Source organism: Neltuma alba, unplaced genomic scaffold (genome assembly GCF_004799145.2).
Source record: "Neltuma alba isolate B1F8T4 unplaced genomic scaffold, ASM479914v2 tig00008388_pilon, whole genome shotgun sequence".
NCBI classification, from domain to species: Eukaryota; Viridiplantae; Streptophyta; class Magnoliopsida; order Fabales; family Fabaceae; genus Neltuma; species Neltuma alba.
Window position 1 is genome coordinate 34452 of NW_021635002.1, and position 11931 is coordinate 46382.

Sequence of the window (11931 nt, forward strand, 5' to 3'; positions counted from 1 at the left end):
AGATTTGGTGCAACATTGATTGCCTTTAGCTCGCCACGCTGCAGCTCAGTTATGGGCTCACTACTTCGATGTTATTAGGGTGGCCCATTTCGATGAAAGAGGGTTTACATGAACCATAGGCCCTTACCCAATGATCTTCTCACAAACGCTGACACTGGGTCGCTCTTGACCCGTTCATGTAAACTCAAAATCGAAAGTGACAAAAGAATTAGAGGCACCCCTAAAGGCGCGAACTTTTAGAGAAAATATCTATGAAAAAAATATTAAAAAATTCCAATAATAATTTAAAGAGTGAGTGAAAAATAATACTCTTCCGATCCTTAATATAAGACCCATTTAACTAATTTGATTAGATTAAGGAAGTTAGGTAAGTTAGTTAATAATAAAAAAAGTGACACATTTTTCCTAAAACACCATAATCATCTTTTTAATACCCCTCTCTTTCTTCTATTTGATTATGTTGAGAAGTATCCATAAGGGTAATTTAGAGATAATTGATAAATATGAAAAATGGGTTTTATATTCAGACCAAAACCAACTTAAGAATTGGATCCTATATTAAGGATCGGAGAGTAACTTTTTCCAAACTTCTATCATGCCAACTGCTAACTCATTCCTTCCAGGTCAAAAAAGAACTGCCTTTTTTTTTTTTTTTTGACCTGAGGAACTGCTAACTCATTACCCGCGTAACGTAACACACACAAAACTTTAGAAGGAAAAAGGCGCATTTAAATATTTTGCCTCCGGGTCTGGTTTTGTCAGGGTTTGGATCGGATCCATTGCGTGGGTTAATTCGATTTGGTTCCCTGAAAAAAGAGAACCGACGCTCGTCTGCAAGGTATCCTGTTCCAGCGACATTATTACTTCCAGGTGGTTTTTTCTTTTTTCATGTTTAGTTGACCCTATCAATCCGTTTTGTATTTCAGTCAGTTCGCCGATTACTCGTCCAAGGTTTCCTGGGCATTCAGGTTGGTTACTCTTCTCTGATTATTCGCCTTCCGTTATATTCTGGCCAGTTCTTGACTGTGTTGTTCACTGTACGTTAATTTAAAATTTCTAGTTTGCGTCAATTCTATATCGCATTCGCTTCATGAAGTCAGCCGGGAAGATTTCCAGACGATTCATACGTGGAATATGGCTTCTCATTTTTTCTAGGAGCTGAAACAACAATGACAAGCCTTATACTAGTCGAAACATGCCTCATTATATACTTGGCTTTTTAGAAGCGGGAGTGAAGGGTTGAATTCTGAGGCTTATATTACTATATTCTTGGTTGTGTGAAGGGTATTAAACGTCTCATTTATTCGCTAGATTGAATTAACCGAGTACCTGCTGTCTTAGGTTTTGTTTGAGAGACCTTCCAAGTTGTTTCTGGCGTGCAAGCAGAAAGGAAGGGGATACATTAATTAATTCAGTTAGTTATGAAGACGCAAGTCTTCAGCTAATATGTTGCTCATTGCATATCATGAAGTTGTCATCAAATCAGTCACCTAATCCTCCTTAGCGACCATACAGTTTTTCTAAGCCAGATATTTCTTTCCTTTTGCTAGAAACTTCACACTTTACTACATTCATTTTCAGAAGCATTACCTAACAAGTCCTTTATTCTGATGCTTCTCTATCAATCTAAAGTACAAGCTTTTAACATACACAAAGCATCCCAAGTGCATAGCCACTTAGCCGAAAGGTCAAAATCATAGGTTAAGTGTTTGGCATACTGGGAGTCCGAAATTGAATAGGCTATAACAAATTTGGGGTGAGGCTGACAGATGGTATAGAACAGTGATATTTCAGATTCGTTCTTGCGATCCATTCAGAAAGATGTGGATATGTGGCTTCCATATTTCTATTTAAGTTTTTTTTTTTTTTTGAAAAAAAACAATGAGATTCATGTTGATCTGTGTTTTGCTCATTGCATCTACAAGGAAGTGCTGGAGGTGTGCAAAGAGATTTGGACTGTCTTTTCCGCTTTAAAGTTTTCCAGGACTTCATTACATATGTCCTTCAATTGCATTGTCATCTATACAATCTTTTCTCTTGGATAAAGTGATCTTTTATTCAAAAGGAGATTTCCCCTTTGCATCGTGTTTTTAATCATCTTGGGCTCACTGTTTTTTTTAAAGCTTCTCTGTGTAGGAGAATATCCTATCCTCCTCTCTTTTGTATATCCCTTCTTTGTTCTAGTTATATTTCTCTATTTACTAAAGAAAATTTAGATTATGCAATTTTTTCCCTGCAGAAGTGCTGATATTTTCTGAAAAAGGCTTGTCTTCTTTAAGCTTTTGAGCAACAGAGTTGTGATGGATTTTGATGAATATGAGTACTTAGAGAAGACTGTTGAAAATCCTGAACTTCAGAGGAAGGAGAAAACCAATGGCAGTGATGGAACTGTAAAAGCTGATGAGAAGAGAGATCATAGTCGGAGTTCAAAGCATAAAGCTAGTGAGAAGCATGATGATGTTGATCGTCATTCCAAGAAATTAAAATCTGGGGATGATTCTCATGGTTATGACAATCACAAAGAAAGAGGGTCATCTCAGCGTCGTTCACCATCCAGAGATGGAGACAAAGAGAAAGATCGGCACAGAAGCATCCATGACAATAGGGATAGGATGAGAGATCAAGATAGAGACAAGGAAGAGAAGTATAGTAGAGTGAGAGACAAACACCGGGAACGTGAACATGACCGAGAAAGAAACCAAAGAGACAGGGGGAGTGAGAGCGAAAGAGAAAGGGAGAGGGATAACTCGCGGCGAAGCAGAAGTATGTCTGAAAGGCTTTGGAGTGATTTGGATGAAAGAGATAGAGACAGGAGTCGTGACAGAGACTATAGAGACAGAGAAAGAACCAGGGACAATGATTATAGAGAAAGAGAGAGGGGGAGAGAATCAAGGGAGCGGGATAAAGATAGCAGGTACTTTAATGTTATTAAGTGCAAACATTAATATGCTGATGATTATTTGGCTACAATAGGATTTTGTATATTTCTGGAATTATTTCATCTACTGTGGATCAATGGTGGATTGTTCAATTTAAGACTGCCTTATAATTGAAATTTTTAGAATGTGGTTGTATGTAGTGTCAGTCCTAAGTGGTAGTTAGCTTCTAAGTTATCCATATTTGAAATCCACCATGTATTTTGTGTTTAGAGAGCAAGAGTCATAATAGGTGTTCTTTGTTTGGGCCATTTCTTAATTACATAGGTTTCTTGGTATTCTCTTTCTTTGAAAAGTTCTTTCTCTCTAGTCTCCTACCTTCATTTGCTTCTAATATACTCTTCTTTTCCCGTCATCTTCATTGTCAATTTTTTTCTTTATGAAGATGCCATCTAGGTTATCATATCATATGCCTCAGATTTTTAATTCAAAACTAGGTGAGTGCTTTAATGTTGTTGATTATTATAATGATTTCTGCATTCCACTCGGCAAGCTCAACAGGCCTCCGGTGACTTTGACCTGATTCTGGACTGTTTGAACCAATTGTCAAGTAAATGAAATATTATGGTTGAGGTGTGATGTGACAATAGAAGGATGAATTCACATGTCTGATTCTATTAAGTAAAGAATTTATCCTCTTCGCTCAGTAGAGTGTAGCCCCCTACCATGCTCATATAGATGGCTATTAGTCTCTTTCATGCCTGATACGATGCCAGTTCATCATTAGATTTGTTGCTTGAGAATTTTACATCTGTGTTTATGACTTAGATTCTCTCCTTACCTCTCAACCTTTCATCGCTCTGTTGTGGGAATCACTGTTTGATTACTTAACAGGGTGCGTAGATGATAGTGTCAAAACTAAATCTGAGAATAATGGTTTCTTCGGTTGCATATAATTAATTGTGTTGTTTAATAGTCTTAAAGCTTCTGAATATTGAACATTAGATTCTGGGAACTCGCAGATATGGTAGAGCAATCTTCAGATGGTCTTTCTGGCAATTGGGCCAGGCACAGAACCTCAGATCATGGGTTTCAAAGTTTCTCCCTTCCGGGGTGTATCTGAAAGCATGCATTGCAGGATTGGGGGGATTTGGATTTTTTGTCACTGCCATGATATTGTCATGTTATTTGTTTTCTTCAACCTTGAGCTCAATTGCCTTATTGCATTTATTCTGTTGCAGAACGTCGGTGAGGGAGTGATGGGCTATTAATTGTAAAAATACAAGAATTTAGAAGGTTTTCCAAACAGTGTCCATTGCCCTTCTTTTGGCGGTCTGAGTCCATGACTTCTGTAACAATCAGAAGAACTCTATCTATTTCTGTTATTTATGGCCAGCTTTGGCCACTTTCTTGTGACATAAAATTCTCTCACTAGCATCTTTGGCACCCTGAATTTGAATTAATCTGATAGATACAGATCTTTCAATTTAAATATTCTGGGCTTGAAGTGCTTTCTCCATTATGTGAATGACTTTCAAATTGATCATGTCACTGGTGGCTTTTAAAATAAACTCGGCCATTTTGTATAAAATCAACATTAATGTCCATGCTTGTGTTTCTCTTATCATATATGCTTTTAACAGATTCCAACTTAATGTAATTCTGTTTTCTTGTATTGATTCAACTTGTTGGTGCTGTGCCCCTATAAGATTTTGTTTTATTTAGAGATAGACAAATCCTGTGCTACTAGCAGTTGGATGACTTTCTTTCCCTTGATTAGCATCTCCCACATTCTCCAGGTCTTGCTCATTTTTGGTTCCAAGATCAAATTCTTAAAAATTCAAACCTGTCACTTGTGGCATTTGCGATTAACTTTGTTGTTCTCCTAAGGCCTATGATTTATGGAATTGAGCACATTAAAGAAAACAAAAGGAAGAAAGGTAATTTATAGCTGAGCTCCCAAGGTGTATGCGATATTCAGTAGATGTTATGCCTCACCTTATTTTCATCTGAACTGCCATGAAGAAGTTGCAAGTAACCTAACCTGAGTTATGAATTTGTGTTTCTGTTATGCTACAGACGACATAAAGAGAAAAAGGAAGAAGCAGCAGAACCTGAGGCTGATCCTGAACGGGATCAGAGGACTGTGTTTGCTTATCAGGTGCTATAAATATGTTGGAAGGCATTATATTGGTGCGATTGCATGATCTCATTCATTTTATGCCAAATCTAATTTGTCCATTGTATCAGATTTCTCTGAAGGCAGATGAAAGAGATGTATATGAATTCTTCTCAAGGGCTGGCAAGGTAATATTCCATTTACCCTCTTTGTTAACATCAGAGTTTTCTTTTCTTTTGTGTTGTTGTTGACAATTTCACATTAAGCAGGGAATCTAATATTTGAAAGTAAAGTGAGGTATAGTATATGGAAAAAGGGATCTATTTCCTGTTGACCTTCAAATCTAATAGCTTATCATTTCTTTTGAGGGGTATGAATGCTAGATGACATATATATATATATATATATATATATGGAGATCTGAAGATCACAACACATTTGCTTAATTTATTAGCAAAAAAGAAAGTAATTAAAATAAATGCAATATTTTCAGTTGTTAATAACGTGGGTGTCTCATTAACTTGTGCGATGACGTGTGCTTTTGTCCAAGTTATTTATTATGTATTTAATTTTTAATTTTCAGGTGCGAGATGTTCGCCTGATAATGGACCGCAATTCCCGTCGATCTAAGGGTGTTGGGTAGGCATTGCATAACCATGGCAAACTTCTTGTGCATAATCAATTCAATTCTGCTCTCCATTATGTCTTCTAATTGTTTCAACTAACTATCATGTTGTCACCATAGTAAACTTTGGCTTTAAGCTTAAGGTTAAGTTCATGGACAGAATGTGTAGGGTGGAAAAGAGATGTTCGGAATGGATTTGGTAGGACATAATGGTAAATGAAAAAGCTTTTAATAAGATTAATTCTGTGGACTTGTTTTCCTTTCAACATGCACCCCAATGTATCTGTAGCCAAATCAATTGCGTTGACATGATGTTGGTACAGCCTTTGATGTACCAGCTTGGCATCTTTGTCTTTTGAATATGTGATAAAATGAATTCTGTATCTAGGAACTTGCATGTTTCATTGACCATTGCAAGGATTTTCTGTTTAATTCTCACTTCGAAGGCATGTCTGCCATCTGGGCTTAAATTAAACAGCACTTCCTAGAAGAGCTTGTGAACTCCATTTGATCCATCATCTTGATCTATGTTAACCTATATTATTCTGGTGTATTTATTTCTTGGTACATACATTGTCTTTTAATGCCATCTAACTTGTGTTCTGGTTCAGGTATATAGAGTTCTATGATGTCATGTCTGTCCCCATGGCAATAGCACTTTCTGGACAACCACTTCTTGGCCAACCAGTGATGGTGAAGCCATCAGAAGCGGAAAAGAATTTGGTTCAGTCTACTGCATCTGTATCCAGTGGATCCACAGGACTTATGGGCCCTTACACTGGGGGAGCCAGAAGGCTCTATGTTGGCAATTTGTATTTCAGCATTACTGAACCTGATCTTCGTAGGGTATGCTCTTTTCCCCACTTCTTTTAATCATCCATGGAAATCTAAGAATGCGTTTCATAATTGATTCTCTTGGCTTGTGTTTCTTTGCTAATAGTGGCTCTCATGGTTTTATGCAATGCAGATGATTTTATTTTATTACTGCAGCTCCACCTCTGCCTTCAATTGATTGTTATTTTGTTCCTTAATCAAATTCTTAGGTTTTTGAAGCATTCGGTCAGGTTGAGGCAGTCCAGCTGCCTCTTGATGAAAGTGGGCACTGCAAAGGTTTTGGCTTTGTGCAGGTGAATCTGATGATAACTAATGATTAATGTAATGTTATGAGCTAATTCTATCATTGACATTTATAAAACGTATCTCTGGCAACATCACATTTAATTACTCAAATTTAAGAGGGAGGCATTCAGCTCACAGAATTGGTGTTTCTATTATCTGATCAGATAGAGCCCTAAAAGGCTATTCAATAATATTAATCATAGATAGGACTCCAATGCCATTATACTACATAGTTTTATGGGATTCTTCTTGCGATGTGCAAACCTTCTGGAACTTTAAGTTAATCGAACCAATTGTTTAATGCAGTTTGCACGCCTTGAAGATGCAAGAAATGCTCAGAGCTTAAATGGACAACTTGAAATCGGTGGCAGGACAATAAAGGTATTTTATCTGTTTTAATCGCAGATCTGAGTTCTTTTAGCTTTCTTAAACTGAAATTGGCTTTTTGATTTCCAAAAATTGATTTATTGTTCTTTGGGGAATTCACATTAGTGAAATGTGAAAACGAGCATTTGATTAAAAGTTGGAAGCGTTAGAATTGTAAATAATGTGATTATATTAGCTATTTCTATTTTAGATGTCTCATCAGTATTTTATGACCTTTATTTTAATTTTTTCTCCTAGAGTGGCTTTCATATCTATAAATGCCCATTTACTTTGCCGCATTCAAGACAATCAGAGTGAGATTCCGTAGTCTCTTGTTGACAACATGGATGAACTTAATTTGTGTCTTTCAGTCCACCCATATTAGATGCATAATTTGGGGGTATAGTTCATTTCAATTTTCATGCTTAAGATATTTTATTTACTTTACAAGGGTAGGTCTTGAATGGGTGCATTGCCTTTTCAGTTATCAACAAAGTTAACGTTTTGTCAGTTGATCTTTCACCATGGGGACCAAAGATTTCTTGGTCTTCAGACTCTGCCAAGTTTTTAGTTACACGAGGCACATAATGGTAGATATTCTAATATAATTTTTAGGACATCACTATTGAGGTTTTGAAAACTACTAGATTGTAATCCTGTTCTGATGTGTGAACTAACAATACTCAATATAAACTTGCCGGGAAAGTAGACATCCTGTTGATGCTCATCAGGATGAATTTTTTTTTTTTGCCCCCAACCTCATTCCTGCACATTTTTATCCTGATATAGGTATCTACAGTTATTGATCAAACCGGAATGGAAGAAGTTGGAGGAAACACTGCTGATTTTGATGATGACGCTGGCGGCGGCTTGGTGAGTAATCCCTTGCTTGAGTATGTTACTAACCCTTTTTTCAAAAAAAAAATAAAATTGTATTTCACTAAAATTAGGTCTCAATTTAAAAAGCATTCATGAATCTCCACTAATAAATTGAACAAGTGATGACAAGATAACTGCGTTTTATTAATGCAGTCATTTTGTAATTAATTGTAGTTATGTTATTGTATCATTGTATTTTATTTAGGCTTCTACTTGTTGAATAGTGGGGAAGCTCATGTTATTTCGGCAAAATCCTTGAGAGGATTGAGTAATTTTAATAAAGAGTTATCAGATGAGTAGTTTGAAGGTTATTAATTTTAACAAGAAAGGTTATGTCAATGTTTATTAAGGGAAACCCATTTTGATACAAATTTGTGATCTAACTGACTTGCATGCATTTTTCAGTCCCTAAATGCTTGTTCTCGGGCATTACTCATGCAGAAGTTGGATCGTAGTGGCACTGGACCAGGGTTTGTCTTAACCTTCTCGGTTATTTGTTTTGATCGACTTTGAGATCTAAATGTATCTCACTTCATATGTTTTTGTGGACAGCATTACCGGTTCCCTAGGTAACTCTGTTGCCAACAACTCAGGCCTGAACCTACCAGCTACAGCACATATGGGAGATACGTCAGCGGGTTCTCTACTGGTTTCTCCAATTGCTTCAGTTCCTTCAGCAGCTGCGTTGCCTGGAGGAAGTCTACAAATCCCCACTGCTACTGCTCCAATGCCTACTATTGATACAATTGGCGCTCCAAGTGAATGCTTATTGTTAAAGAATATGTTTGATCCCAACGATGAGGTGGTTAGATTGCACCTGTACTGTGAAATTTTTGTTTCATACTTTTGTTCTGTTCTATGATACTAACAAGTCGTTGGCAACAGAAGGAACCAGATTTTGATTTGGATATTAAAGAAGATGTTGAAGCAGAATGCTCTAAGTTTGGAAAGTTGAGACATGTATATGTCGACAAGTGAGTAAAGGAGTGATCCACGCTTTCCCTTTTATTACCTCCAAAAGATTAGAACTGTGGGGTGGACCCGCACTCACGCACACATATATTTTACTTCTCTATTTTATTTTCCATGATAAACAGGAACACTGCTGGCTTTGTGTACTTACGATTTGAAAATACTCAAGCTGCTACAAATGCACAGCGATCTCTGCATGGGAGGTGGTTTGCTGGGAAGATGATCACTGCTAGCTTCATGGTAACGTGCCTGGCTGGATTTATTAAACAGTTTATTCTCTTCCTATTGACAACTAATTGGCATCTTTTCCTTGCCCCATAATCCATAGAATCCTAAATATGTTTGCAGGTGCCTCAGGTATATGAGGATAAATTCCAAGACAGCAGATAGGATAATTAAAAATGGAGAAGGAAGTCTAGATGCTTGGTGGATTCTGTCTAAGATTCGGTTTATGTTTCCTTCTATTAAAACAACAGGCCTAGTTTTTTAAACTACCCCGTGGTTACGTGTGGGGAATCTTTCGTGGCAGCATTCTCATGATTATACCATCGATGGGTTACTTTGAGCCAAGACTTACCCAGGTCATGTCCAAACCCACATGGAACTTTTATTAGCCGACTGATGGGGAAAAAGGTGCTGTTTCTAAGATCTGCAGTTATTATGATAAACTATTTTTGAAATGCAGTTTGAGTATAACATCCTATTCCTATGATGGTTCTTGGTCGGTCTTGTTTGTTTGGAGTATACTTGTGATGCATAGCAACTATGGAGACCCGATACTTTAAAATAAGTAAACATGCCTGTCTAGGATACGGTATGATATGAATCATATATTCAACCATTTGTATTATTATATTTTTGTTAAAATATTTCTATGACTTAAAAGCTTAAAAGGTATTACATTTTGATGGACTATTATAAATTTATTTATATTAGTTGTTTAAAACACGACATTCTTGTGCTCATTACCCAAATATATTACTGCCGTGTTCGACGTGTTATGCAGGATCATATTCGGTCCACATATCTCATGTCTTGAAATTATATATTCAAATTCAACTGATGACAAAACAAACCAAAAAAAGGTACTATATACATACATATTCAACAATTGAACTGTCAAGCACAATTTATCACTGAAATTACTGATTGCGGGGAACGAGAGCGAATTTGGACGCCGTTTTTATCCTTAACGATCTCCTCTCTTTCAGCCGAAAGGGGTTAAATGCATCATTATTTTTATCTTTTTAAGCATGCAAATATCTTCAACATTACTTCTTAAAAGACTTTCTTATTTTAAATTACTTATATTGGAGTGTTATCAACCTAATTATAAAAATTTAATTATGGGGGTAGTTTGAAGAAAACATCTATTAAATATGAAAACAAGACAAATTAAGGACTTACATTTAAAATGAAGCCTCTAATTAGCTATGTTGGTGTATTGTAACTTGTAAGATCACGATGCCTTGCTAAACCGTTTAACAACTTGCAACCAGAAAACCGCAAAATAAATATTAAGGAGAATAAAATTATTATAAATCAACGAATGAAAACGTCCCACCCAGTTAAAAAGGGAGTCTGTGTAACAAAATCTTACGATAATGGGATCTGATGTTTCAGTTTCCATCATTCAACTTTACTTGATTTTCTATCAAAGTGGTTTGAGGTTGTTTCAGTTTATAAAAGCATATTTCAAGTGTTGGTAAAAAGAAAGAGAGTTATTTTAAGTAAGTTAAAGGTCGTTTAAATTACCTAAAGGAACAAATAAACTGCATTTGGAAAACAGACAAACAAAATATTGTTCTGTTAATTTAGCCATGTGTCTTTTTTTAAATATTGTAATTATCATCGTCACTCAATTATAACTACATTCGTAAAAATGAAGTTTTGAATCAGAACTAAATTAACTGAATAACTGATAACAACGGGATCTTAAAAATCGATTTAATGGTAGCAATATCCTCTGAAGAATACGGGTGTTTACTTTCGATTTTCAAACAAGCATCTAAATGAATATGAAAATTCGGTCAAAAGATAAACCAAAATAAGGAAATGAATAAAAAAAAGTTCTATGCAATTGTAAACAGCTGCTCTGTAGTCTAGGAATGGCTATTTTATTCTATTTTTCCTTAAAAAAATGGATGCAACAAGAATACAACACACACACACACACAAAAAGCTTTATTTGAAGAGAAAGACATGTCATGTCTAGATTCTTAAAATTTAAACTATTTTAGGGGATGAAATTAAAATAATTTAAACTTTAAATGACATCACGCATCCATATTATTAATATACCTTGCGTTTGCCACTAATATATAAGGAAACAAGTTCACATAATCTTCTCTCATACTTGCCATGGAAGGCTACTTTTCCTGCCTATGACCAAAGCAACCCTTTTATTTCTTTGCTTCCACTTGATATCTATCTTCCTTTGGCATGATTCCACCATTATTCGTTTCCCCCATTTAGTCGGTCAAATATAAATTCTCTTAATTTTTCAGAGATATTGCTGCTTGTAATATAAACTTTCTCCCATTTTTTTCTTTGAAAGCACTTCGAGCATTATCATATAATCTAAAGAGAGTCATTAATTCTATTTAAAAATTGAAAAAAAATTAATTTTATATTTATTCATACAAATTTGAAAAATTGTGTCAATATTAGTACCAATGCGTAGTTACAAACATGCCTTTTGTGTTACCCAAACCAATAAACGACTGCTAGTGGGTTAAGGTTACCTCCTGCCGCTTTGCGGGATCCCTGACAGGGCCTGATCTGCAATTGAAGGTCGTCCTGGCCCCTAATCCAAATGGAATAGACAAGGGTAACCAAGTCATTTTATCACACACTAATAATAAATCATAAAAAAATAAGCAATTGGATGACAGTGAAACTACGTATTTGCCCCTACAATGCAGCTTATTTAAGACAAGGCTGCAGCTCCTCCCCGTTCCTCTGTTTCTCAAATT

General features: G+C 35.9%; 1 protein-coding gene across 7 annotated transcripts; it reads left to right on the top strand.

Annotated features, from left to right (window-relative positions):
- The first annotated feature begins 763 nt into the window (after positions 1-763).
- LOC114754000 (RNA-binding protein 39) lies at positions 764-9871 on the top strand. Of its 7 annotated transcripts, none has more exons than XM_028942723.1 (16): positions 764-838; positions 927-1037; positions 1156-1284; positions 2240-2914; positions 4956-5037; positions 5127-5183; positions 5579-5634; positions 6232-6466; positions 6664-6747; positions 7046-7120; positions 7895-7978; positions 8390-8454; positions 8537-8786; positions 8873-8958; positions 9082-9196; positions 9305-9871. In XM_028942723.1, the coding sequence occupies exons 4-16, from the start codon at positions 2301-2303 to the stop codon at positions 9344-9346; spliced, it is 1845 nt and encodes a 614-aa protein (XP_028798556.1). In that variant the 5' UTR covers positions 764-838; positions 927-1037; positions 1156-1284; positions 2240-2300; the 3' UTR covers positions 9347-9871. The 7 variants fall into 7 exon arrangements, with proteins under 7 accessions (XP_028798556.1, XP_028798549.1, XP_028798551.1 ...); XM_028942716.1 differs by having other exon boundaries at positions 765-838; positions 8870-8958; XM_028942718.1 differs by lacking the exon at positions 1156-1284 and having other exon boundaries at positions 765-838; positions 8870-8958.
- Positions 9872-11931: the final 2060 nt, after the last annotated feature.

Bases quoted from the DNA above. Each gene is read 5' to 3' on its own strand.
- LOC114754000 (XM_028942716.1), top strand. From the start codon at position 2,301: ATGGATTTTGATGAATATGAGTACTTAGAGAAGACTGTTGAAAATCCT. The intron at 5,635-6,231 runs GTAGGCATTGCA...GTTCTGGTTCAG, and splicing joins CGTCGATCTAAGGGTGTTGG to GTATATAGAGTTCTATGATG. The intron at 8,959-9,081 runs GTGAGTAAAGGA...CATGATAAACAG, and splicing joins AGACATGTATATGTCGACAA to GAACACTGCTGGCTTTGTGT.